We start from the raw sequence: 27,125 nt of genomic DNA, 5'->3' as shown, positions 1-27,125 counted from the left end.
AAACACTGCCAGCCGCCTTTGAGAAAGTAATAAGGATTTTTATTGTCAAAACAGGTAAGAGGTAACAAGCATAACAGAAGACACAAATAAATTAATTGTTCTGATCCTTTTAGACCCCAGGGCGTCTCAGTGGGAAGGTCAGCTCAGCTCCGTACCGTCCAAGGCCACAGACAGCAGGAGCCTGAGCCGGCGGCAGGACAGTGACTGGACATGTGCACAGCGAGGCGAAAGGAGGCGGCGGTCTCCCTGGCTCCTCTCCTCAGTAAGACACGTGTTTACAAGGTATGAGCTCATGTGGAGGGACATATAGAAAAATGTTTAATTCTTCCACCTCCCAGAAAAAAAAAAAAAGTTTCAGGCCCTGAACAAGAAAATCGATACAAGGTGACATATAAGGTGACAGCAGTTACACGTGAACCTCAAGACTACACTCCAGCTGCAGCTGCCGCCTTCTTTAAGGAAGCTGAACGTCCGTTTGTCTACACCACACCAGCAGGCTGAATCTGCTCCCTTCAGAAGTTTTCAACCAATGGAGTTAAATTAATGTCACTTTAAAGTGCAACAAAGGGTCTGTCAGACTAGTGTTTGTTCTGTGACACATGAGAGAGAAGCATGCCCCCAACAGCGCCGGCCCGGGAGGCGCCACACACAGGAGGAAGTGGCTGCGGAACAAGCGATCCACTAGGCCAACCGAAAAGCCAGGAGACCCCGGCTTCCGCCCAGAGGAGCAGCTCCCTGCCAGGCCTGGCTCTTAACCGCACTCGGACCTCAGGCAGATCGGAGGGCCCCCACCTGACAAGGCTGGAGCACAGCCACGAGGGCCAGCGCTGGTCAGTGAGCACCTCTGCTCCGCGATCGGCCAGGGCTCACGTGGACGGCGGGAAAGGAATCAAAAAGCCTTGGTTCTAGAACAACACAAACATTATCTACCTAGTCAGCAGCGAGCCGAGTTCTTGTGCAGGGAAAGGGTACAAACAGGGCGTGAGGCCCCCCCCACACCACTGCTGAGTTTACTGAGTCTCAGTTAAAGCGACGCACAACGGCTTCTTCCACACAAGGACAAGCTTTGCACTGATGTTTCTCAAAAACCAATTATGTCTCCAGCTCTAGCCTCAGTTTAAGAGATCTGGAAAAACAAAAACAGAAACAAGAAAGCCTTTCCTATGTCAGAGCCAAGTTAAAGGGGAGCTGGGCACAGGGCACCTCTGTCCAGAGTCCCCGGGACGGAAAGCGCGCTAAAAGCCAGTGGGTGTGAGAACATTCAAGTCGCGGGCTTTGAGGTCGTGGGTCCGCGGCAGCTGTCTCTTCCCGTCTGTCACCGGGATGTCCATCTTGGGCGGCCTGAATGTTGCTGGGTCCTCAGCCATGCGCGTGGCCTGCACGCGCATCAGCTCCACGGGAGAGGGCTTCTGGGCGCCTCGGTAGGCCTGGGTGGCGAAACCTCCTACAGAAGGGACGCACAGAGCAAGTGATTTCAAAATGCGGGGGGGGCTCCCAGCACACACGGCACAGCGCCTGCCTCACCGCGTTCTTGTGTGAAGGGGCCGCCTTACCCGAATCAGACTTCTGGAGGGATCTTGGTCCAAAAAGGCTCCATTTATCTGCCGAGCTTCTCTCTCTATCCCCACTTCCAGAATCCATGGTGCTAAGACTGGGGCCAGGTAAGGCTGTGGAGGAACCGGAAGTGAACCAGCCTCTGCAAGAGAAAGAAGAAAACGGACGCTGGTGTATGTAGCCTTCTACACGTGCAGACTGGGAACTGTCAGCTCCCCCTTCTGGCTCAGAAGCCACAGGCTGATGTGGGCGCTGAGGGGCTGGGAGCAGCGGCTGGACGCGGTACCGGTGGTCCTTCGGCCCCGGGCTGCTCAGAGTCCCGGGAAGGGCTCACCTGGGCTTCTGCTTGGGGGAGGAGTGGGGGCTACTGCTGGGAGTGGACGGGGCTGAGGCCGGCTGCTTCTCCTCTCTCGTCATCTCTCCGCTCTGCAGCTTCAGCTTCTGTGCGGATGGGTGAGGGGAGAGACTTTTTAAAAAATCAGAGCAAATACACAACAGCTAAGTTTGCGTATAAACCACCCGGTTCACACAAACTTCAGGCAAAAGGAAAACAGTCATAGGTGGAGAAATTCTGGATTATAGGATAGATGTTCCTTTGATTTTGCCATACTAGATAGAATTCCATCTTTTAAAAAAACGCAGTCATTCTACAACACATCTCAAACGTCTCTGTGCCAAATAGCACACTAGAGCTTCTCCTGTTCCCACACTCACCCGGCCAGTCGCGGAGGAGCCAGAGCCCAAGCCACAGGCCTCCCACCGCTGGCCCACCGTGGACGCCACCTGCCGCTCCCAGTCTCTCAGCGCCCAGGCTCAGGCGCGCTAATCCTCTCCGGCTAAACGCTTCCCTGTGCAGCCTTCCCTCCCAGCGCCAGTCACTCTGTGTGCCCTCAGCTCCGCAAACAGACGTCTGGCTTCTCACTTCTCCCAGGTCAAGGCTCCCGCATGGCCCCCATGCTCCAGGCCCGACAAGCCAGTGCTTAGCCCGAGCTACATTTCAAACGAATGACTGCCTGGATTTTCTCAAAAGCTCACCATGCCAAGTCACGTGCCCTGGCATTCACCATCCGCGGGTTCTACTCCTGTGGGCTGAGATGCAGACAACGGGCCAAATTCATTTCTGCCAGGATACAGGGTGAACTGTGCACCTGAAATTCTGACACACACCGATCCTGGAAAGTCCTCAGTGTCAGAGGCCGACAGCATCCCGCCGTGGATGCATCTGTCTTATCTGAGGGCTCGAGCTCGTCACCAACCCAGCCCTGACCAACCCGGGCAGAGGTGTTTAAGCTCAGCGTGCAAAAATCGTCTGGGACACTCCCTACAAGATGCAGCCGTCCACGATGTCCTCCAGCCCTGCCACGGGCCACTCACTCCACATGAGCGTGAGTTTCTTACAAGGTACAACACGAGCCTCCTTTGAGGCCCTCAGGAGCCAGGTCCTCCGACAGCTGTGGAATGTGGGGGAAACCAACGGGCCAGCAGGAGACCTGAGTTCAGGTACTGCGACTGGTTAAATACATCACCCTGGACCTCAGTTTCTTCATTTATAAAACACAGAGAGTAGCATCTCCCTCAAAGAACGAGTATGAAGAGGAAGTGAACGCAAGTGGGTCATACGCCGGGAAACAGTATTAAGTATGAGCTGTATTCCCTGGAAAAGAGCCACATGGAACTATTTCACTCACACAACTGTCCGGGCATCGTTAACCTTACCAAAAAGTCTTCTTCACTCATTCCAAGTTTAGAAATGAAAGAGAAAAAAAAATTCCAATTACACATTCGCTTTTAATTTTTTTTTTAATTAAATGCAGGGCCTAACATTCCTTCCCAGCTAGCGTCACCCTTGTGCCAGAGCCTCCTCCCTCTCCCTCGGCGCCCATCACTCTGGTGCACAAAGTGGTCTGCAGCGGCGTCACTGGTCATAGCACGCGCGCGCGCGCGCACACACACACACACACACACACACACACACACACGACACGTGTAACCCCGGAGTCTCATCTGATCCTCCGAACCAGAAGCAGGCGGCACAGATCCCCTCGCCGTGCAGACAGGGAAGGCTGAGAGCCCCGGGGCGGTCAGCGAGAGAGCACGACCGCAGGAGGGACCGAACCAGTTCAAACGCCTCGCTCAGTCCCCTTTCCACCACTCCCCACCACCCCAGCTAGCTAGCTGAGCTGGTAACTTCTAAATCCCAGCCACATCTCAAGCCATGAATGGTGAGGGTTTTGTTTTTTTAAAGTCCCTAAGAAACAAGCTTACGTGGAGTGCTTCTGCCACTCGAAGGTACTTGGTCTCCTCGGTGGTAAGGCCCTTGTGGGGTGTGTAGCCAGCATCTCTCAGCCCTGCCTGTTGCTCAAAACGGTGAATGCTCTCCTGGGTCTGTTCTGGGAACAGAGGAGATGACCATCATGCCCATCCCCCTGTCCCATCAAAACCGGGGGACATCAACACAGATGTCCACTGTTCTCCCCCGGAGACCACACTGGCCCCCCGAGAAGGAGGCTGCTCCCAGACAGGCCTCGTAGCAGAGATTCTGGACCTCCCACAAAGCTTCCCTGAGCAGAAAGAAGCCTTCGCACACAGCAAGCTAAAGAACAGCTCACCCCTAAAGGGGCAGCCGGATAACCTCCAGGGAAACACTCGTTCGCTTCCTCTCCTCGGTACCCTGTGGCATTTTCTTTGTATTTAGAAATGCAACATGGAGAAGGCAGCTGACATTCAGAAACAGTGCAAGTTCTCCAAATATAAACTTTCCTCTGAGAGACCACCCTCATTAAGACCTTCCACCAAAGAGAAAGGGGCCACATTGAGGCTGGATGGCACCGAGGTACCAATTAGATCCAAACCAGAAAGAATGTGCCTTGAACGAGCCAAAGTTTACTGATCCACCGCTTCCCGTGTGTGAAACTGCCCGTGACGGGGCTGGCGCAGCAGGCAAACCGGGCTGAGGCCGGGTCGGTCTGACCTATTATTTCATAATCAGTTGTCAGTTGCACCTTGGAACGACTGACAGCGGGGTTTCTGAGTCTTACACACACGACACACCCTTGTGGACAGGACTGTGGCAGCTGTGGACCAAAAGTCCAGACGCCGGATGTCCTTTATGACTTAGTCATTCCTCTTCTAAGGAACCATTTTACTTCCATCAGAAATAGAAGCAAAAGGGAAAAAGAAAACAAACCACTAAATGTATAAAGACGTTTCTTGCCAGGTAGTCACCTGAAAATTTTAAAAGCAGGAAAGGATTTAATGAATACGGTATGCCAATCCTGGGGTTTTAAATGCAGCTTTTTTTTTTTAAGACTATAGCAACATCAAAAGTTCACGGCAGTATTAACTGAAAAAAACAGAATGGTTTGTCTATTATATCTGCAATTATATAAAAATATGCATATACGTGGAACTGACTAAGCCAAGTAAGCATCTGAGTGACAGCAGTAGCTACCGGGGTGTTACAACGTTCTACGCTGTTGGAAAACTGTTTTCAATAAAGAAGTTATACCTGCACTAAAAGAACAATGACTACACCCCCTAACGTGGCCAGAACACACGCCCAGCTTGCAACAGGCAAGTAGTAGTTGCTGATTCAAATAGTGCGCTTATGTGTGAATAAGAAAGAGTCCAAGTAAGCATTTGGACTTTAGTTTCTCGGGTAAACTCCCCAGGAATCGCCCAAGACAAACTGCTGCCCTCCCAGAGCAGATGAACAAGGGCTCCCCATGCCCTGGCAGGGGCTGCTGCCCACGAGCAGAGCTGTGCATCTAAGGACTGTTCACGTCCCCCAGCAGAACCAACAAGTTTGGTTTAGTTGTTATAAGGCTTTAAAAAAAAAAATGCAAGCTCTCTTGTTTCCAGTCTTATCAGGACCACAAATCACATATTCTCAAGACTAAAGCTGCTGGAGGCACCAAACTTGCCTCAAGGTCCAGGAAGAGGAACAACTTTGAGCCATTTAATTAAAAAAACAAAAATCAGTGCAGGGCAGGTGGGAGATGCCTCAGAGCGTTGCCTTCTCCAGCAGCACTTGCGACAGCAGCCCGCAGCAGCTCCCGGCCGCTGGGGCCATCCTCCCCTCCACCGCCAGCCAGCTCCCCCACCTCGTGGAGGGGAAGCAGTCTCCACAGTTCCGTCACTTGCTAAGGCCACATGATGGACGTGGGAAAATGAGACTGTCAACAAAGCAGCGGGAGTGCGCCTAAATCAACTCAGATGCTTAACGCTGGGCAGATTTTCCACCTAAATGCAGCCTCAACACTGGTGACCCAGAGCCAGACTGACCTCTGCCAGGCACGGTTAGGACACGCTAGGGCAGGCGTCTTGGCAGAAGCCCCCGCAGCTGGGCTGCCCCGGCTTCACTGCCGTGAGGGTGCAGAGCGCTTACTTGTGATCAGAGAGCTCATGATGACACGGGTAGCTCTAGCCTTCACCACGGGGACCTTGTCCGTGCTGTCGGTGGCCGATGGCTGGGGCACAGCAAGGGAGGAGACGCTGGCCTCTCCTTCCTCCACCTGTTCAAGAGGGGTAAGGAGGCACTTGAGCAGGGCCAGGGAGTCACACACTCAGCTCACTCCTTTGGGAGTGCTCAGATACACGGGGGGCTGGTCATCTTCACCTGGTCAGATACGTACTATCCACAGTGACCACCAGTAAGACATTACATGAACAGCCTGTGTTTATAAAAGTGGGAGAGACAGAATCTGAAGCTCTGAGGTCTATTATCTTCCCAGACTGTGTCCAATATACTGCACTGCTGTGCCTCCAAGAATTCAGAAGACCCACTGCTAAGCACCGCCTGTGTACCAGGCACAAGGCATGCTTCTCCTTAACTAATCACTGCATTCCCGAGGCGCTTCTCAAACTTGGCCGAGCACCAGAACCCCCTGGAGGGCTCCTCAGACAGACCACTGGACCCCAACCCAGGACCGAGTCCCTAGGCCTGGGGCGGGGCTCAAGGATCTGTTTCTAACGACTTCCCATGAGGTGCTGATGCCGCTAGGACCACGCTTTGAGGCCCACTGCTCTAAAGGTTCAAGGAATGGTCTTTTAAAACAAACCCCCAAGTCTCCGTAGCTCCTCATTTTAACATGGGCCAGCTGGAGCAGGCCACCTTCTGAAATCTAAAAACAGGGACACCCATGCGCAGGACTAAGCGAGAGCAGAGAACGGGCTTGATTCTCCGTTCTCTGCTTCTCCAAAGGAACTGAGAGGAAAAGATGGCAGAAAGGAGGGGAGCAGAAGGAAGTACTGAGAAGCTGTGTCCCTGCTTCCAGACAGGATTTAAACTTCTCAGCTCACTGGACTAAAAAGCTGGGCCTGTGCTTCCTCCCTGGGGACGCGGCTGCCGGTTGGGATGGGGCGCGCCGGGACCAGCGGAAGAACGCGTGCGGTGGCTCCAGCTGAGCTCTGCACAGACAGCAGTTGTTCCAAACCGTCAGCTGTCCCCGCCGGGGCGCAGCAGAGAACCGGAAGCCTCTCCTCTGCCCAGCGAAGCACGCAGCAGCCTTTGTGAGTGCAAACGGAGAGCGGCTCTTCGAAGCCCTCTCAGGAGCCTGCCTGATTTTTGGCTCCAGTCCCCTGAGCCTGCTGCTTTGGCGCCACAGGCAGGCTGCCAGGGTCCCCTTCTCCTGGAACTGCCAGTACTTTTCACACAAAATGTTTCCACCTCCACAGCTGACTGGGTTGGGTTTCAGTAGATAAGGGATACAGGGATATAGGGAATTTACCCCGGAGCTGGAGGGGACGCTTTCATAGAAAGGAGCGCCCTGTTCTGAGAGCTTGGGGTTGGGGATGGGGGGAGGGGGCCACTCATTAGAAAGGAAAGATCAAACACAGCTCTTCCGAGTGAAAGTTAGGCTGGGAGCCAGGAGTCACAGCATCGGCTCCACATTTCTATGTGCAAAGCCTTCTGGTCCTCCCTAATCCCCACAACACCTCCAGGACAGAAAGCATTCTCATCTCTCAGATGGAGACACTGCGGCGCAGGGGTGAGGCTGTGTGCCCAGGGTCACTGCCAGCACACACGCTGCTCGGGGACTCACACCCAGGTCTGCCTAAGCAGGTGCTTACTGGTACTTGCTGTCAGGACCTGAGCTGTCACAAAGCTCAAAGTGAAGCCAAACTGTAGCTACAGGTTAAAAGGATTCATCTGAACTGGGCGGGCCTGGCTGATTCAGGCAACAGTACCCGCTTTCTTGCACTCTGGGTGGCTGGAGGGTCAGAGGCGAGACAGACACAGCCCCTGCCGTCAGGAAGCGCAGGCTTCGGTAACAGCCTGCAACAAGCGTGTAAGAACCCACGAAGCCCAACTTGCACAGAAGGGTGGTGAGAGCAGATCGGGGCGTGAGGAGGGATGTGCGTGGGTCAGGAAGGGCCTGAGGGAGGAGGTAGTGTGGAAGGGCATCTGAGGCAGGAGGAACAGCACGAGAAAAGGCAGAGCACGAGTTCAGGAACGGCCAATTCCCCCCCTAATCATTTAGCGGGCATTTTTTTGGAACCCACTTTCTGCCAAGTCCCTCTGCTAGAGACTACAGATGGAGTACAAACTCAGGCATGGCCCTGCCCTGAGGAAGCTGGTGGGGGCCGAGGAAGTAGCGGGGATTATGAGAGGGGTCTGCTGTACACTGGAGAGCTCTAAAGGAGAGGTGACAGTCTTACTGGGAGGACGGAGGACAATCTTGACAGAGATGTTTGAGCTGAGACTTAAGACACCATCTGTCAGGCAGATGGAGGAAGAGGACAAGATGGGGACTGTAAACATTCCAGGCGCTCAGAGCAGTGAGAAGCAAAGACTCGGAGGCATCAAATACCCTATTAAGTACAAGAAATCTTAGGTAACCTCCACGGGTGGATCATGGTGTTGGGGGGACAGGACCAGGCTCATGCAGAGCCAGACTAAGGAGCTTGGATTTAATGCTGTGGAAATGGGGAAGGGAGTGGGGGGTGTAGAGGGGATGGGGGGGTGTCTCAAGCAGAAGATACGCCATTCTAGTTTTAATGTTTTTTTTTAACTTCTTCCCCCAATAGAGGTACTGAGGATTGAACCCAGGAACTTGTGCACGCCAAGCATGCACTCTACCACTGAGCGGTACCCCCACCCACCATGGCCATTCTAGTTTTGATTTAAAAAGGAAAAAAAAGGCCCACCGACTCCAGCTGAGGCACAGAAAACATACTGGGATTGGTGGCTGCCCAATTCTAAATTCTATGGGTGCCAGGAGCTGCTGACAGCTGCGGAGCAGAGGAAGCAGAACGGAAGGGCCGGGCTTGCCAGCAGCGGTTGGCAGGGACAGATACCTCGGCAAGGTGCTGATACTTGCGCTCTGGAATCACCGGCTTCCAGGGGATGCTGCCCATGTCCGATGGAGGAGGAGTCATGGGCGCAGGGTCCTCAAGGGCATCATCATAGCTGAATGCCCGGCGGTACATCCCGATGGGCAGGGACATCTTGCCTAGAGGCCCACTAGGCTCAAGAGCTAAGAACAGAGACACCTGTCAGGATGGGCATCCGCAGCTTTAAGCTAACCTGTAGGCAGGAAAGGTCAGGAACACTCTTGTTCTGGGTGGGACACAGCGAGAACAGCCCGTTCTGGAAGAGCTAATCCAGCCAAGGAAAAGGAATGGCACGAGTCCCTTCCTCTCTGCCTGGCACTTTGGACCCTCCACTTACCCCACAGCAGCCCTAACCCATTTCTATGGACCAGGGAGCCAAAGCTCAATTTAAGTTTACCTGAGCAGGTCACACAACTTCACCGTGCAGCGAGGGGCCGAAGCCCAAACCTATCTGACTTCAGGGCTTGTGTTCTTTGTGTCCTGGAAGCTGCCCCTAGTGGCAGTGCCCAGACTCTCAGCTCAGGCAGCACTGAGGATATGAAATCTTGTTCCCATTTCATAGATGAGGAAATGGAGGCCAGCGGTGGCAAATCCTGTCTTTCCCACCTCCCCTAAGAACACGAGACCACTGTTACCAGAAATCTTTAAAACAATATGCTGTTCAGCACTCTCACTAGCTTTGAGTGATCTGTGTGACCTAAACAGCACAGCCAATTTCCATCACAGAAAACTGCTGACAAGCACCCTCACCCTCGGATCCTGCCCTTCCCGTCCACTGGAACTGACCGGCCCAACACCCGCTGTGACGCAGGCACCCCACCTCAAGGGCACGCTGGGCTCTGCCAGACCAGGGAGCAAAGCTCATTTTGTTTGTTTGCTGTTCCTTTCATAGCAGAACTAATGTCCATATCATGCCTTCAGGGTGACATTTTCCTGTCACTAAAATTAAATAATCACGCTCCCCAAGACATTAACTTACGTGGCGGGCAGTAAATCTAAAACCAGGAAAGACACTTCATTTAAACAGCAAGGGGACCCAGCAGCTACCATTATTATTATGATTAATATTAACAACAATAACAAATTCATAGAATCAGAAAGGATTAGTGGTTGCCAGGAGCTGGGGGGGTGGTGGGGAGGGACCCTGGGGGATGAGGAGTAACTAGTAATAGGATAAGGTGTTCTTTTTGGTGTAAGGAAGATGTTCTGGAATTAGACAGTGGTTTGTGAATATACTAATCACTAAACTGTTGATTTCAACTGGGTGAATTTTACTATCCATGAATTATCTCAAACACATAAGCAAATAATAATTACCACATACCCTTCCCTGCCAGGCACTTACACCCCTCATCTTACCTAACCCTCATTAAGCAGGTATTTTTTCCATTTTCCAGCTCAGGCAACTGAGGCACAGATCTTAAGCAACACCCAGCCAGCCCGTGTGCAGTGCTGGAACACAGATCTAAGCCAGCGCTCAGGCACTCACACTCCACACCACAGGCACTAACCTAACGCGTGCAACCCTACGGCCAGGATGGTTACAGGGACTTCATGGTAATCAAGAGGACAAGGAAAGACAAACTAAAACACACGCTGATGAAGTTAGAGACCAGACACATATCCAGGCTAGGAGACGGGGGGGGGGGGGGGGGGGGGCCCTCCTATTACGACACTGAATTTGGGAGCAATTTCAAAAACATAAAGATCCCTGCCAACAGTCAGCCCAACAGCCTTCCAAAAAATAATAATAAAGTTGCTAGTATTTACCAGAAAATACACTCCTACAAATAGAGACCAAAAACAATGGGGGACAGTAATGCACATTCATTTAATTTTTAACTCTCATTTTCATGTATTTTATGTTTTTGATCTTTACAGCAACACTCAGAGACAGGGATTATCAACTACACTTTACTGAGAACCAAAAATTGGATGATTCAGATTTTTTAAATCACCAGCCCTTCCCACTAAAACAGTCCAACGAGGGGTCGATGATTTCACTAACCCGGAAATTACTACTTTCTACAGACCCTGGGCACACTCAAGCTGCAGTGCGCATATGACTGTCAATCTGCCTTGAATCAGGCTAATGCTTTTTTGGCCAGACTTTCATACCTCCTGCCCTCGCACCTCCTCCCCACTAAAAAGCAGGTGAGTTTAATCATTCTGGTACATACTACAAGAACTATGCAACTTATTCTGAATTTTCCTTTGAGACCGTAGGGAAGTGAAAAATTTGTCACACCTTTAAGTGGAATGACTGTTCTCTTTCCAGGAAACCTGGCTAGGTGGTTAATAAGATAATATTTAAATCTATTAAGTCTAAGTACTCTCCTGGTGGCAGAGAGTAACCATTAATACATGGTGCAGAAAAAGTGGTTTCTGTCTAGCTTAAAATGCTAAGGGCAAAACATAACTTTACCAAAAAGAATTAAGTTTACCAGGTACTTCTGGTTGTCTCGAAGCCATTGTAAGACCGCAATCCAGGTGCTTTTTCTATACAGAATTCGGAGCTGAGTCCCTGCCACCTAATAAAAATAACAAAGGCCGTTTTCTTACAGTGAACACCAAAGAATAGCTCCAGTGCTGTTCTTTTGACAGGCACACACAGTTTTATGGCTTGTATACAAGGTTGAACACACATAAAAGAGCCAATGGGTGACAAATATGCCGGAGGGGGGGAAAAAAGGATAAATTCAAAGGTCTCACTGCACCAGTCACTTAACATCATGATATGACAAAGACACTCTACACAGTGAAAAGGTCATCTTACCAGGGTGAAATGATGTGACGATTAGGCTGACAGACAGATATTAACGAGGAACACTGTCCAGCTGCTGCAAATTAGCAAAGCTGCTCCAGAAGAATCCATCCATTCCAGAAGTTCTAAGAACAACAAACAATCAGCATTGCAACCGCCCTTCAGAGTCTGCCAAACTCCTTCCTGTACTTTCATGTATTTCTCCTAACAACCTTGTGAGAGGGACCATACTCATTTCGCTTTTAAATAAACTGACCCACGGTAAGGGGCTAGGTACCACAATGGGTAAATTCTTTCCTTGCTTCTATCAATGACTGATACTTTTTAGGGTTTGTTTGGGGTGTTTTTTTTTCAGAGGGTAGTAGGGAGGAATTAGGTTTATTTATGTATGTATTTATTTAATGGAGGTACTGGGGATTGAACCCAGGACCTCCTGCATGCTAAGAACGCGCTCTACCACTGAGCTATACCCTCCCCCCATAAGGGTTTTATACAACACTTATCTTGCATTTTAACCCTTGCAGCAACCCTGCAAAGCAGGCACTGTTTAGCCTCAATTTAAAGAAAAGGAAACTAAAAAGCAGAAGTGATTTGTCCAAGGTCACAGATAAGTGGCCCATCTGTAAGGCCCCCATTTTACAGGGGAATCCAAACAAAGCCATCAGAAAGCCAAGTTACTTGTTTTTCAACCTGCTACACCGCCACCTCTATCCTGATGGAGCTCAGAAAGCCAACTCGTTAGTTCTTTACAGCATCCCAGAAACCAAAGTTCCGCCACCCGCCAGGTCCACGGAGCTTTCGGACCCAGACACATCCCCTTCCAGTTCCCAAAGCCCGCCCCCGCCCGCCCCCGCCCGCCCCCGCCGAGCTCTGACTTCTCCTTCACAAGACACAGGACAATGCCACCGGGATGCGAAAGGCCAGGGCTGACTCAACCGCCTCTCCCACCCGGCGAGCCTGAGAAGAACTAAGGAGATTAGGACCGGGGCCTAGCACAAGCCAAATGTTCCCCGAGGGCAGGGCAAGTAGGAGGCTTGCGAGGTGAGGGTGAGGAGTGGGGGTCCGGGCCTAGGCCGGTCTGGGGAAGCAGAAGCGCGGCCCGGTGCCAGGGCTGCAGAGGCATCATGAGAGAGAAACCCCACGGGGGTGCCGAGAAAACGGGGTGAGAGAGGCAAAGTGCGGTCCGACCAAGATCCGAGCCTAGGTAACAGGAGATGAGAGAGACCGCGAGAGGCACCGAGAGACCCCGGGGCCAGGCCTTGGTGCAGCGGCCAGCGGCACGCCCTCCATCAGCCTCGGCCCGGCCGGGCCCATTTGGTTACCTGTTCTTCCGCCGCCGCGGAGCTGCCTGCAGCCCGAGCTCCGGCACTAAAGATGCTCCGAGGACCCACGTCTCTCAAGAGGCTGTGGCGTAAACAAGACCCAAGCCATGGTGTGAGCGGCGCTGTGCCCGTGGCGACACAGTAGGCCCCGAGCACCGAACAGGGAGCAAAGCTGCCGGCGCGCAAAGCTGCCGGAGCCGCCGGCAGCTTTCCTGATAAAGCCTCTCGAGGCCGCGTCATTTCACGCGAGACTTGGCCGGGGTTGGAGTAGAGGACTCTTGGGACATGCTGGGAGTTGTAGTCCACGATCGGGAAAGCCCCAGGATGTTCGCTGCGCTGCGGGGTGGTAGGGTCACAGATCCGTGGGTGGAACCTGCCAGCTCCCAGAGGAAAAGCCACCCTTTACCAGCGCTCTGTGCGTGGGTCCGTGACAGGCTGAGGGCAGATGGAGATGGCATAGCAAAGTGACACCTTCAAACCCGTTCACAGAGGGGAAGTTGAGGTTTGAAGAGATGAGAAGTCACTCTGTTAATAAACAGTGAAAGTGGGTGGGTATAGCTCAGTGTAGAGCACATGCACGAGGTCGTGGGTATAAAAAAAGGAAAAAAGAAAAATCTTTTTTGAAAAATAAGCGGTAACGTGAGCAGGAACCCTCTTCCAGGAACAGCTGAGTTAGGCAGGCTTCATACTAGTAGCAGAACCAAAAAGGAGCAAGCCGCACCTGCCTCCCCTAGGTAAGGTGATCCTAATACCATTTACCTTCTACACTAAGGGAAGTGACACTTGGAGAGGTGCCAGCTCAAATGTCACATCCTGAAGGAAGCCTTCTTTTTTCCTTAAAGAGTTTACAAAGATGACAAAGCAACAAAGTTGAAGAAGCAAACGAAGTTGAAAAAAAATCTACCCACATTTCTACCCCAAGTTCAAAGCTTGCCATCAATGTTCATCTTAGGAGGGCTATACGGGCTGGGGGCTGTGACTTTCAGATTTCAGCATTTGACTGTTGGCCAGACCTACTGGCAGGACTGACAGAGGCTTACTTCATGCCCCTTTAAACTTGAGTGCTATCACCAGACCACCTTGCTTGAGGGCACCATTAATTAGTCTTTTATAAAGCCCATGATAAGCTTATAAATGGCACAGTTACATTGCAGTGCGATTTTTTTTCCTGTCAAGTGTTACTTTGTAAATTGGGAATTTTTAAAATATGCCATAATTTTTACCCCTGTGGAAGCAAAGCTGACACCTTGCCCTCCATCATCACAAGGACGGCACGCACATCACATCTCAGTCCACAGGGGAGGAAACAGCACTTTGCACCCTTATATAAATCATTAAGAAAGGATCACTTTGTTTCATTCTTATCCCCAAATTAAAAATTTTAATTTCATTAATAGATATTAATGATTGATAATTTTATCAGTGGAAATTAATGAATAGATACTAATTTCATTGGTAGAAGTTAATGAAAACTGAAGCCTTTCCTGGAAGTTACTGACTCTGGCTAAGACAACTTTATCCCTGACTTCCATCGTACTGATGTCTGAAGCTGTGGCTATGTCTGTGAAACTGAAACACCCTAAAATCCAACTGAAGACACATGTGAGAGACTTCAGAGCCAAACTCTTGAGTTTCACTTCTTTTTCAGAAGAAAGGTCTGATACAATGAGTGGACCTAGTTTCCAACAACTGTAAAGGAGGATCCTGGATATTTAAAGCCTGGTTTTGCAATCACACAGAACTGGTTCAAACCTCAGCTGCATCATTCATTCACTATCTTATTTTGGGGAAGTCACTTCCTCTCCCGAGGCTTCAGTTTTCTCTTTTCTGAGGCGGAGATAAGCTGACAAGTCAGCAGATAGCCCAAGCCAGCCCCAGGCAGCCGGACACCTGAGAGTCACAGGGAAGCTGGCAGATCTGAGAAACTAGCCCGGCAGCTACCAGAAGAGGACTGGCTAGGCTGTGGACAACGGCAGCCCAGAGCAGAAGACAGAGCCCCATCAGAGTTTTCAGATAGATGTACCCTTTCTTCTTCCCCACCTTGCCCAGGACAGAACCTGGTCAGCCCTATAGCTGTGGCTACACCATGACTGCAGATTGAGAAGGCATTGGCTAGGTGGGGGTGGTTAGAGCCTGAGTGGTGGGGCAGAGGGGGCGTTGGTCAAAAACAACTACAGGGCAGTGAACTGGCCTGTACCTTAGCAGCCTCTCTTCCACTACCTCTCTTCCCTTTCCCAAGACCCTGGGCACTAGGTTATGAAAACCATGGGTGGCAGCTTCTTGTAAGAGTCTCACCTGGGCAGAGAGAGGTACAGGGAAGTTCTCCAGGGATGCAGGAGTCTGCTCAGGACAGTACCAGAGAGTCTCCTTCCCAACCCAGCAGGGAAAGTTCAATCTACACTTGGGCTTTGCCCCCCTCCCCTAGGCACTCAGTCCTCGCCTCAAAGATACAGGAGCTCCCAGGGTAGGTAAGAGACAGTGGAAGGACACACCCAAAGGAAAGACAACATACAGGGTGACCTTATCCAGACACAGCAGAGTTAACGGACGAGGCAGGACAGGAAATGAAAATACACATTTTAAGTATCACTCTAAAAAGGAAAAGAGAGGATTTGGGAAATATGAAGGAGGGACAAAAAGTCATACAGAAGAACTATACAGCCAGATATGAAAAATGTCATACATGAAATAAAGACCTCAGAGGATGGGGTTAATAACAGAGTGGATATAGCCAAAGTCCAAGTAAGCAAGTATGAAGATCGGGTTGAGAAAATTCAAAAAGCATGAAAAAGGTATAGAAATTTTTTTACATGGTACCCCAGTACACACACACACACACACACACACACTTAAAATTTCTTAAAAGGATGTTATTTTCCACTCTGTTCTTTTCTATTCTATTTCATTATATATATACATATATATATTCTATTTCATTACATATATATTTGCTATCTAATAAATTGATTTCATAATTCACTAATGGTCTTGAAACACAGGACTGGAGTCACACTGTTAGGCTCTCTCGCTGAGCCTCACTCACTTCTCCCCAGAGAAGTAATTTCTTTGAATTGGGAGTTTGGGAGAAGGCGGTAGGCATGCTCAGCACAGCTGCTTCTGGGCTCTTCCCCTGCCCTGCCCATCTGCAGAGACGATGCTCTTCGACTGCTGGAGAGGAGCCTAACCCTGTAAGGTCAGCAGGTTCCTAGACAGTTTCTGTTCTCACTTCAGTACCTACCCCTGTTTGGTGCTTATGCTAAACTGGTTATTAATATTCTTAAGACCACTCACTCCTGCCCTTGCTTGATGTGTTGTGTCACTGATATGGGGGGCAGTTCATCTGTTTCAGGGGAAAGTACTAGCAAGTCTATTTAAGCATTCCTTATTAACCTGCTGTTATGGACTGAATGGTTGTATCCCCCTAAAATACATATGTTGAAGCCCTAACCCCCAATGTGATAGTATTTGGAAGTAACTAAATTTAGTTGAGGTCAAGAGGGTGGGGTCCCATCATGGGATTAATGTCTACGTAAGAAGAGGAAGAGAGAGCAGAGCTGACTCTCTCTGTCATGTGAGGACACAGTAAGAAAAGTGGCTGCCTGTGAGCCAAGAAGGGAGCCCTACCAGGGAAATGAATCAGCTGAGACCTTGATCTTGGACTTCCTAACCTCTAGAACTGTGAGAAATAAATTCCTGTTGTTTTTCACCCAGTCTGTGTCCTTTGTTATGACAGCCCAAGACTAAGGCATCTGTTAAGATTTAACACTGTTAAATGGTGCCAGGAGATCAAGCAAGATAAGAATAAGATGCTACCAAGGGATTTACCAACAAGGTGTTTGTTAGAGACCCTGGTGAGAACAGTTTCTATCCGTGGGTGGAGGGAGGAATAGGAAATGCACATTATCTGGAGGTGGGGCTGAAATGGAAAGGAGAGGTAGTAACCAGAAGCAGAAGAAATAGGAGAAATCTGCGCATAGCTGTGGGTGACTAGAAAAAAGTCCAGAGTCCACCCCCAACCCCACTCTGTATGACATGGGGTGGCTTACAATAAAAATACACCCCTTCACACCGCAGCCCCTCTTGGGGTCCTCTTAAGTACCTCAGCCTTTCCCCTGCTTACCCTCCTTGTGCAACACCTGGAAAAGCTGGCAGTCACTGGGGGTCACGGAGGACAAGGTAGTCAGGTCTGAACACTGACTCCTGGGCCTGCCAGCTTCATCCGGACGCCAAAAGACTCCACGAGAGCAGAACCCCTGGGGGCCAAGCAGCAGCCAAAGGAGGGTAGCGAGTACTAAAAGTCAGAGACCGTGGATTTCAGTCCCGCCTCTACCACCCCATAACCTGCCACCTCATAGCAATTCCTGTCTGAGATCTTGAGGGATGCCCAGGAGAGATCGCTTGGGTTTGAATGGAGGTTGCACCACTACAGTACAACTAGGGTCTCGGTTTTCCCTTCTTAGGGGCATTGTTTTAAAGGGTAACCTGGAACAGCCGTGAGCTAACCCCTTGGTAGACACCAGTATCACGGCCTCTTGTCCTCCCTAGGCACAGCCTCTTGCTTCCACACCGCGTCTTGCAGAGGGGGCGGGAGGTCCCAGCGCTCTCTGGCCAGAGCCCCCCGCCGCCAGGATGCGGGCGGCCTATCGCGACAGCGGCGGTGCATTGTGGGGCTTGTAGTGCGGGGCTGCGGTGGGTGGGCGAGTGGGCGCGGCAGCCGCAGTCGCTGCGGGGCCATCTTCGGCAGGCCGGCCGGTTCGGCCTGTGCCGCCGGCATCCGCGCCCCTCGCCCGGCCCGATGGCGCCGCGGCCTCTGAGCCCCCTGGTGCTGGCGCTGGGCGGCGCGGCAGCCGTGCTCGGCTCGGTGCTCTTCATCCTCTGGAAGACCTACTTCGGCCGCGGACGGGAGCGGCGCTGGGACCGAGGCGAGGCCTGGTGGGGCGCGGAGCCCGCCCGCCTGCCGGAGTGGGACGAGTGGGACGTGAGTGCCGGGCCGGGGTCTGCGCCTCCGCGCGTGCCGCCGAGGGGTGTGGCTGCCGCCCTGCGGGATGGCCGCTTGGCACCGCAGGCCTGGCCCGTGTGGGCTGGCGGTGGGCGGCCGGGAGCCCTGGAGCGGAGGGATGGGTGGGCGTTTGGGGGAGTGGGCGGCGCTGTCCTGCACCGCCGTAGGCCTCGGGCTTCCTCGCGGTCGCCGGAGCACGAGCGCACGGCTCCGCAGCACCGTCGGGCCCGCGCCGGCTCCAGCCCGCGCCTGGCCGGCGCCTGCGCAATGCGCGCGCCCGGGGGATGCCGGGAGAGGTCCCGCGCCCCTCCCTGGATCTCGGCGCTGGGCGCGTTACCTTGACGTGGTGGTCCCTGAGGCCCGGGAATGTGGAGACTGTTGGCCCGAGGCGGCTCAGGCTCCTCAAGGGCGAGGAATTTGCCATAGCTCACTCAGGAAAAGCCCGAAGAACGGGGTTTGGGATTCAGGACTCCAAAAGCAGCGCTCGTCCCTCTGCACCAGACCTGCCCCTTGACGGCCGGAGGGTGGGGATGGGCCCTAGGGGCCTTCGGTCTTCCCTCGCGGAGGGGCAGGAGGGAGGGTGCCGGCCCCAGCCTGACCTGTGCCCCGCAGCCCGAGGACGAGGAGGATGAGGAGCCGGCGCTGGAGGAGTTGGAGCAGCGCGAGGTGCTGGTGCTGGGGCTGGATGGCTCCGGGAAGAGCACGTTCCTGCGAGTGCTGGCCGGGAAGCCACCGCTGGAGGGCCACATCCCTACCTGGGGCTTCAACTCTGTGCGGTTGCCCACCAAGGACTTCGAGGTGGACCTGTTGGAGAGTGAGCAGACCCCACCCCACCCCAACACCCTGTCTCCCCATCATCTCAGCTGGACCCAAGCCGGGGCTTTTTATCTAAGCAGGACACATCCCTATGTAAAGCCCTTCCTGTGCCTCCCTGGGGCACAGGGTACAGTCCAAGCTCTGTATTCTGGCTGGGGTGTCCCGTCCTTCACCCATACTGCAGCTCACATGCCTAACGCTGAGATACTAACAGCTGAAGTTTCCTGTATGCCAAGCACTTGACAGACATTACTTTAAAAATCCTCCCAACAACTCCATAAAACCGGAAACAGTTACTTACTGTCATTATATATGTCCTGCATGAGGAATGTGAAACCCAGAAAGTTACATAATCTATCCAAGCTCACGCAGCTTGCTGGTCTGCTAATGCAGACTGTCTGCCTCTGGGCTCTGGATGTTAAGCACCATCCACATTGCTTGTTTCTCAAGGGTGCTTGCTGTTCTCTTTCTTATGTTTTGGGCTTTACATGCACTGCCCTGCCAGTCTAGAAAACCCTTCTTCCTTTGACAAACTGCTACTCATCCTTGTAAGATTTAGGTCAAACATGATATCCCTGTGAGGCCAGGTTAAGAGCTGCTCCTCTGGGCTCCCCTTCTGCTGCAGTATTTGCTGCATAACAGCCTGTGTCCCTGATGAGGCATCTGGGGCACAGATCTATCTGATCCAGCTCTGGCCCCTAGGGCCTAGCACCCAGCTGGCACCTGGGAGAGCTTCTTGAGTGAGTGATCAGAGAGGGTCTGAGCAGCCCCATGCCCTCAGTGTTAGGCTTCTTGGGATCCTGGAAGGGGATGGGAGAGAGGGGTATTGAAAGGGCAGCAGTACTTAACTACCTGTGTCCAGCCAGGGACTCAGCGGGGAGGGACAGGTAGACTTCTGCCAGCCAGAGGACTCAGACTGCAAAGACGAGGTGGGTTGAGTTAAGTGCTAAGTGGTAGGGTCAGACTCTGAGGGCCTGGCTGTTGAACTGAATGGGCCCAATTCCTCTGGTCTCAGGGACTTGCCTGCTAGCCTGCCCTGGCTACATCTTTTCTCCCTGATTGTAGCCAACGTTGATATTCACCTGGGATTCAGTCCTTTCAACAAATTTTCCGTGTCTCCCACCTCTTGTTACAGGGACACCGGAAAATCAAGTAGGGGTTGCACACTTGAGGCCCACTCTGTCTGGCAAAGACAGTGTCCCCCTCCTTCAACCCTGGAAGAAGTGGTTTGTTATTTTCATGTTACCCAAGGGTTTGACCAGTTAACCCAGGCCCAATAGAGTCACTCAACCCAGATTCAAACCCAGATCTCCCGTTCAAGTCCTGGGGCTTTCCCCTCCCATGACACTCACTTTGCTGTGGTCTCCTACAGTGCTCAGCCTGGAGCCCAGCTGACAGTGAGCCCTTTGTGGATCTGTGATGACTCTTCCCTTCCCCACACCTCCTACATCCATTTTGTGAGCTAGTTCTGACCACTTTATCCTCCAATAGATTCTGCATCTGTCCACGTCTCTCCACCTCCATCTCTGCCTGCTTGGTCCAAGCCACGGTCATCTCCCAGGACTTCAACAGTCTCCTGGCTGGTATTCCTGCTTCCGCTTCTACCTTCAGTGTCGGCCAGTGGGATCTTTCAGAAACTCAGATCAGATCATGTCATTCTTGCTTAAAATACTTAAGGGGCTCCCATCAGCCTCACGGTGGCCTTACCGGCCCTGTGTGGTCCAGCCCTAGCCAGCCTTCCCGGTCATGGCTTCCTTCTCTCCCCTGGCGGCGCCTCAGCCACCCTGGCCACCTTCTGTTTCTCGAACACATCAAGCTTGCTCTGCCCACTTCCTGTAATGCTTTCCTCTACCTCTTCTCATAACCAGCTCCTTCCCCATCGTCCCAGACTCAGCTCACATGCCACCTCCTTAGACCGCCTTCCCAGACTACCCAGTCCAAAGCCAGCAGCACACCCCCCCAGCCACTTTCACTTTTTCCATTTTATTTCCTTCTTCTGTGAAATGTCTTTGTATGTCATTGCTGTGTCCATCCTGGTGACGGAGGGAGCTCCTTGAGAGCAGGGCCCCTGCCTGCCTTGCTCACCCCTGTATCCCCAGCACCCAGATCAGCGCTTGGCACCTAGTAAGCACTCAGTATATACTTGTTGAGTGCCTGCTATGTGCCAGGCATTGTGCTGAGGGCTTTGGGGGGATTCAGAGGTAAATAGCTCTAACTCTCAAAGAGCTTAGAGTCCACAAGGGTCAGAGGTATAACCAAAAACTCTAGGATGCAGGGTGACCTATGGGGACGTTGCAGAGGGACAGAGAGGAACAGGAACACAACCCAGCTTGGGGATGCTGCCTGGGCAGCCACGTGGTGGCGGGATTAAGTATGACATTCCTAAGGAAAGAAAATGGGGTGACCAGACTGAACGAGAGAGGCTGAATGGAGAATGGCTGTGCACAGGTAGGGCAGGGCATCCTGGCTGCTGAACACAGCCACCGCTGCCCCAGGGGGAAGCTAGGAATTGGGAGGAAGCAAGGCAGCCCAGGAAAAGAACCAGAGAGTACTGTGTATTGAGCTCGTATCTTCCACCAGTCCTGTGAAGGGTGCATGGCATGTGGTACCTGTGGGCTTTGCTGCAACCTGTTAGGTGAGTTAGGTTAGTTCAGAGGAGGAGACATGCTTGGAGACAGCGGCCTGCTCAGGGAGACCCAGCTGTCAGCTGGAGCGAAGCCGAGGTCTGTTTGGCCCTGGAACCTGTGCCCTTCCCTTGCTCTTGGCCGGTGGAGCCTCAGGAAGCTCAAGTGGGGTGGGATGGGCTCTGCATAGAAAGCCCGGGCCCAGGGGGGCTCTGAGCTGGCCCCTGGCCTCTCCTCAGTCGGCGGCAGCCAGAATCTGCGCTTCTACTGGAAGGAGTTTGTGAATGAAGTGGATGTGCTGGTGTTCATGGTGGACTCAGCTGACCGGCTGCGATTGCCCTGGGCCCGCCAGGAGCTGCACAAGTTGCTGGATAAGGACCCTGACTTACCCGTCGTCGTGGTGGCCAATAAGCAGGTGAGGGCCGCGGCAGGCTGGCTCAACGCCAGTTGGGCTTGGTCCGCAGGTGCCTAGGCAGGGGCAGGGGTGGGGAGCACCGGAGAGGGAGTCAGGCCCAGGCCCATGACCTGCGGCTGGACTGTGTTGCTGTCCCCAGCCTCTGCTGCCTGTGCTCTTTCCTCATCCCTAATCCTCATCCTCTCTCTGCCTTTCTCTTTGCCTCCCTGTCACCTGTCATCCCAGAGAAATGAGAAAAATAATTACTGAGTATCCACTATCTCCCAGGTGTGGTTTTAAATAACATTTCATATTACACTTCTGTTTACCCGACAAGGTACAGATACTGTTTGTATCTTACAGATGGGGAATCTGAAGCTGAGAGGGATTTTGTACACCTGGAAAATAGTGAAGGGGGGATGTCCAGCTCCAAAACCGGCACCTTTTCCTCTCTGCTATGTCCTTGTGATTTCTGACCCTAGATCAGAGACCTTTAGCTGGGAAGTGATAAGAAGTTGAACAGATTAAATAATAATAACTAACATTTATTGTGCACCTGCTAATCGGGACCTCACTTCAGTCCTACAAAAACTCCCATGATAGGCCTTGCTGTTAACCCAAGTCATAGCCAGTATGCGGCAAAGCCGGGACGTGAGCTCAGATCTTCCTCAGAAAACTTCCTGCTCTTAACCACTACACTCCGCCTGTCCTGGGTGTCAGCGGGCTGCCTTGGGCCCAGCAACTCGGCATCACGCACGTGAGGTGCCATTCTCAATACCAGCCGAGACTGCCACAGTGTAGAGGCTTGTTGTATTTCCTGTGGCCTGTTCCCATGTCCCTGAGAGCTATAGGAAATGTTTCCAGCCTGGCTTGGGTAGTGGCTGTACGTCCTTGATCTCAGTTTCCCCTTGCCTATCAGGAAATACTTGACAGTCATTTATAAATAGGGTAACCATATGTCCTGGTCGGCCTGGGACAATCCCCTCTTATGTCTGTTGTTCTGGTTTAACTATTAATAGTACCCACTTTGAGTCTCAGAAGTACCCATGTTTGGACAATGAATCACATCATCATTCTATATATAAATTATAATTTATAGTGATTTTGAACCTACAGGAGACAACACCTAAGGTCCCAGCATTTTACGAGTTGTTCCAAGAAGAATCATTTTCATCTTGGGCCAGGCTTGAAATTAAAATGCACCATCCCCAGCCACACGTGTAGTGGCCTCTGTTTTCCTCAGCGGGTTTCTAGGAGTCTGGGGGAGGTAAGGACCTTGTCTGGAAGTGACCCTACTGTAAGATCTCCCTGCCATTAAGTTTAGGAATCTGAGCTAGGATTCCTATAAAGGTCATGAACTTGGTCATCAAAGCAACCTGGGTTGGAAACCTGGCTCTGCCACTTACCACTGTTTGGCTAAATGACTTCACGTCCTTGAGCAGATTTCCTCGTCAGTGAAGTGTGGGCTGTGAGAATTCAGTAAGACCAAGTGCCTCTCACAACGCCTGACTTAGGGGAAGTGCCGTTTCTTAGCACAGTGGCTGTGGATAAGAATGATGAGTGCGAAGGGGTTGGTACAAAAGAAAGTCACAGATGAGGAAGGGAGTTTAGACCAAGGGGCCAGGGGCTGCCTCTGGGAACTTAGGCCCTGGTGTTCCCCCGGGGTAGCCAGAGAAGCTTATTATCTAGGTAACAAGGGGGTGTTGTTGGGAGACACTGCCAGCGCTGACTCTGTCTCCCCCCAGGACCTGAGCGAGGCCATGAGCATGGTGGAGCTGCAGCAGGAGCTGGGCCTGCAGGCTGTCGATAGCCAACGGGAAGTTTTCCTCTTGGCGGCCAGCATCGCCCCTGCAGGACCTGGCTTCGAGAACCCTGGCACCGTGCACATCTGGAGACTGCTCCTGGAGCTTCTCTCCTAGGGCAGCGCCCGCCTGGTCGCCGGTCAGCCCTGGGGACCCCAGTTCTGCTCCTCCTGCTTCTGCATCCCCAGCGGGGCCTGGGGCAGGGGCCACGTGGCGGCACCTCCCTTCTCCCCTCCTTGCCCTCTCGAGAGCAGGACCTGGGCAGGGCCGGGAACCACACAGAAGCCTTCCTGGTGAGGCGGAAGCAGGGAGGCAGAGGGTGGGAGAGGACAGTGTCTTGCTCATTCTCGGCCGGGTGTGGATCCCGCTTTCACCAGGGAAGGCAGCCTCCTCCTCTGGCCTGTTCAGTGAGCTGCTCAGTGGGCTGTTTTCTGCCCGCCATGCGGGTCCCGGTGGTTGAGGACCAGCATAGGTGTGCCAAGGACGCCCAGTCTAGATTGTTCCCTCCTGGTGGCTTCACACCCCTCTCGTGCAGGCAGATTCTGGGCAGCATGCCCTGAGCTCTCGCCCCCAGTCCTGCACTGTCCTCCAGCCCCAGCTGGCTCGTGTGGCCTTGTGCAATCTCTGCCTCTGGCCCCAGGGCCACCCTTTTTAAAGGGAGGTGATTTGTATGGGTTTTTCTAACTTGGAGAAGCACTTCCCAGCCACGAACATAGGAAGCATGAGAACTGATCCTCGCGGTCCCAGCGAGGAGCTTTCCGAAGCCTCCCTGCCTCCCTGAGGTTGAGGCCTGGACTGCCAGCCTCTCTTGACTGTGGAGTAAGTGGTGTTCACCCCCTCGTCGGAAAAACTGAAAGCCCCACCCCCCGCACCTAATCTGGAGACAGAGGCTGCTGCTATTACACTGACTGTGCCAGTGCCCATGTTTACATACGTCTGGGGAAGGAAGGAGCCGCGTGTGTCCCTGGGAAGACGACTGTCAGCGGTGGCCTCCGAACTGCGTTTTAATTATTTATTTATTTATGAAAGGAACAGGCCAGAGTTTTAGGCTCTGTTTCTAGGTGCTGTTATCAAAACCCCAGATGACTGTCATGGAGAACCGGGAGCTTCAAGGAAGACCGCTGGAACCATGAATGACAGTGTGGTAAGCCACGTGCATCAGTGGAGACAGAGCTCCAGCTGCCCCCACCCTCTGTGGCTGTAACTGACAGCATAATACGTCACGATGATCCACGTGAACTTAAACTCCACCAGAACATCCAAGGGATACAGACCCTTCCTGCGTAGGTAACAAGTGACTCAGAGAGGCAGTTTTATCGTGGACATCCACATAAAAAGTAATGAGAATTAGCAGACCAACCTGCTAGGTAGCCTGTGGTCCATCTGCCTTTCTGGACCTGCTGACTCCCTGGCTAAGGCGAAGCTGGACAGGATTTCTAGTGTCCTCTCCAGTACACATTCCGTAATTCTTGTGTTCTCAGTGATCAGCCAGCATAAGGACTGTCTCTGTACTGACACTTCTCTTTGGTGCAGGCAGAAGAAGGAGCCTTTTGTCTGTCAGGGGCCACTGAATAGTCAACAGCCACAAATGGACCTTTTTTTAGGGGAGAAACCCAACTCGGTTTGCTTTTTAATTGAGAATAGAGATTATGTGCCTTTGTTTCATTTGACATTTACTCAGAGTGCTTCAGTTCCACGCCGTGGCCAGTGCCAGAGGGGCGGGGCAGGGAGGCGGGGCGGGAGGCTCCCGGAGTCCAGAAGTGAGCACGATCGTTGGAAGCTCTTGGGCTGTGGGTGTCTCAGAATAGAATCCGTTTGTTTGAAATTCTGATTAAGTTTCTGCATTAAGAAGTGATTTCATATTTCAGGAATGCCATGGGTTTTAGAGTAGCCTTTGAAACTTCGCTGACTTTTCATTTTGTCCTTGGAAGGTTGAGAAACCTTATTTCTCTGTTCTATGAACTCCGCCTTGTCCTCTAGCATTTGAAAGTGGTGTCTGGAGCCAGCATTGTCGGGGGGACTCCTTTTTCTACTAAGATCTGCCTTTGGTCTAATGAGTACCATTATGCAGTACAGAGTTTAAAGTCCCCACTGTGGGAACGTGAACTTGAGTATAGAGTTTAACTATATCTACTTGAGCGGCTTTTTGAGACCACTACCAGAACCAGCAGGTCCCAGTGGCACACCAGAAGACACACAGCGCTGAGGGGCACTGAAGGTACGGGGTGCCACCTCTCTGGTACTTGGACAGAGCACAGACGCTCTGCTGGCCTGGGGGTGTGCCTCACCATGTTTGTGGCTGACGGCGGCGCCCCTCTGGTGGAGCTGCTGGCCCATCCTCCAGGCCAGGTGCCAACCAGTACTCATCTGCTCCAGCTTCCACCAGGACCAGATGCAGCCAAGTGGGGGAAAGGCCTTTCTTAAGAACACCTCGCTGCCTGGCCTTGTCATGCTCTTCCCTCCTTGTTCCTGAACGTGACTTTGGTTCAGGAGCCCAGATAAATGCTTTTGGGAACCAGCCGTTACGTGCAGCTGTTCATCTCAAAGTGGAATTCCTGTGTTCCCCCCACTGCCCTGCCTCTACAGCTACCCACCAGCCTAAGCCTGGGAATAGGGAGTAAGCAGTAGGCAGCTCTCATGTTCGAATGAAGACTCTTCGAGAGTGGGTGGGCGCTGACCACCCAGTGCCCACCTCACACGAGAAGGAAGCTTTTGCTTCTTGCCAGTTGAACCCGTGCCTGGATCACTCACCCTGGCACTGGGATCTTCTGTTTTTAAGACTTATTTCAATGAAACCATGGCTTCTGAGCTTCTCTTCTCTGACCTGTTGCCATCCCTTTGAGCAGAGGCCAGCTTGGCCCAGAGCTTGGACATACAGATGGTCTGGGCAAGAGGGCGCCTGAGGCTGCTGGAACCACCACCATGGACTGGCTGCCTGTCCCAAGAAGCCTCCTGTGGCACCTGCTGGTGCCCAGACCTGCCCGTTGGAAGCTTGCGCTGACGCAGGGGCATCCATTTATAAGCACTGGGGAGGAGGTGAAGTTGGTCCATCACGGCCTCCCGACCCTCCGCAGAGAAATGCTGATGAAAAATCTCACAACTAGCCTGTCTGCCAGAGTGAAAACCCAGATTCTCCAACAAATGTTTCCACTTGCCTTTGGAGGACATTCTGTTCTTTCACTAGTTCAGTAGCTACCGCCAGCAGTTCATCCAGCTGCTAAAACCTGTGCTGTCAGTCCTCGCGCAGCTGCCCCAGACCTTAGACTGGGGCGGTCCGGGCCGTCTGCTCACACGTCCTCAGAGTCCTCTCTAGTAGCTGTGAAAGGGGAACCTCCAGCTTCCCCTGCTGCCTCCAGGAGATCCGCCCGTTAAGGGACAAGAGGAAGAGTCCCATCAAAGATCTGGAAGAAGCAGCCTGGCTGCCCCAGCCCAGGCCTTGTGACCCCAGACCCACAAGATGCGTAACATGGAGTGTCGATGGCTGTTTGAGGTGTACAATAAATGCCAAAAATCTG

The 27,125-nt window shown here is 52.5% G+C and overlaps 2 protein-coding genes across 5 annotated transcripts; one reads left to right on the top strand and one right to left on the bottom strand.

Annotated features, from left to right (window-relative positions):
- Positions 1 to 17: 17 nt before the first annotated feature.
- Positions 18 to 13,201, bottom strand: KIAA1191 (KIAA1191 ortholog). Of its 3 annotated transcripts, XM_006183444.3 has the most exons (9): positions 12,976 to 13,201; positions 11,666 to 11,778; positions 11,334 to 11,420; positions 8,854 to 9,032; positions 5,942 to 6,068; positions 3,820 to 3,944; positions 1,889 to 1,995; positions 1,554 to 1,696; positions 18 to 1,444 (listed from the first exon to the last, which is right to left on the bottom strand). In XM_006183444.3, the coding sequence occupies exons 3-9, from the start codon at positions 11,359 to 11,361 to the stop codon at positions 1,236 to 1,238; spliced, it is 918 nt and encodes a 305-aa protein (XP_006183506.1). In that variant the 5' UTR covers positions 11,362 to 11,420; positions 11,666 to 11,778; positions 12,976 to 13,201; the 3' UTR covers positions 18 to 1,235. The 3 variants fall into 3 exon arrangements, with proteins under 3 accessions (XP_006183506.1, XP_014413670.1, XP_014413671.1); XM_014558184.2 differs by lacking the exon at positions 11,334 to 11,420 and having other exon boundaries at positions 12,976 to 13,190; XM_014558185.2 differs by lacking the exons at positions 11,334 to 11,420; positions 11,666 to 11,778; positions 12,976 to 13,201 and adding an exon at positions 9,287 to 9,500.
- A 4,494-nt stretch (positions 13,202 to 17,695) lies between these two features.
- ARL10 (ADP ribosylation factor like GTPase 10) lies at positions 17,696 to 27,125 on the top strand. 2 transcript variants are annotated; one of them, XM_032465048.1, is made up of 5 exons: positions 17,696 to 17,953; positions 18,587 to 18,788; positions 21,654 to 21,829; positions 22,925 to 23,075; positions 23,554 to 23,689. In XM_032465048.1, the coding sequence occupies exons 1-4, from the start codon at positions 17,771 to 17,773 to the stop codon at positions 23,030 to 23,032; spliced, it is 669 nt and encodes a 222-aa protein (XP_032320939.1). In that variant the 5' UTR covers positions 17,696 to 17,770; the 3' UTR covers positions 23,033 to 23,075; positions 23,554 to 23,689. The 2 variants fall into 2 exon arrangements, with proteins under 2 accessions (XP_032320939.1, XP_032320938.1); XM_032465047.1 differs by lacking the exon at positions 22,925 to 23,075 and having other exon boundaries at positions 23,554 to 27,125.

Source organism: Camelus ferus, chromosome 22, assembly GCF_009834535.1.
Source record: "Camelus ferus isolate YT-003-E chromosome 22, BCGSAC_Cfer_1.0, whole genome shotgun sequence".
NCBI lineage: Eukaryota > Metazoa > Chordata > Mammalia > Artiodactyla > Camelidae > Camelus > Camelus ferus.
The sequence above is the reverse complement of the archived record's forward strand: the minus strand, read 5'-3'. Positions and strand labels throughout refer to the sequence as shown.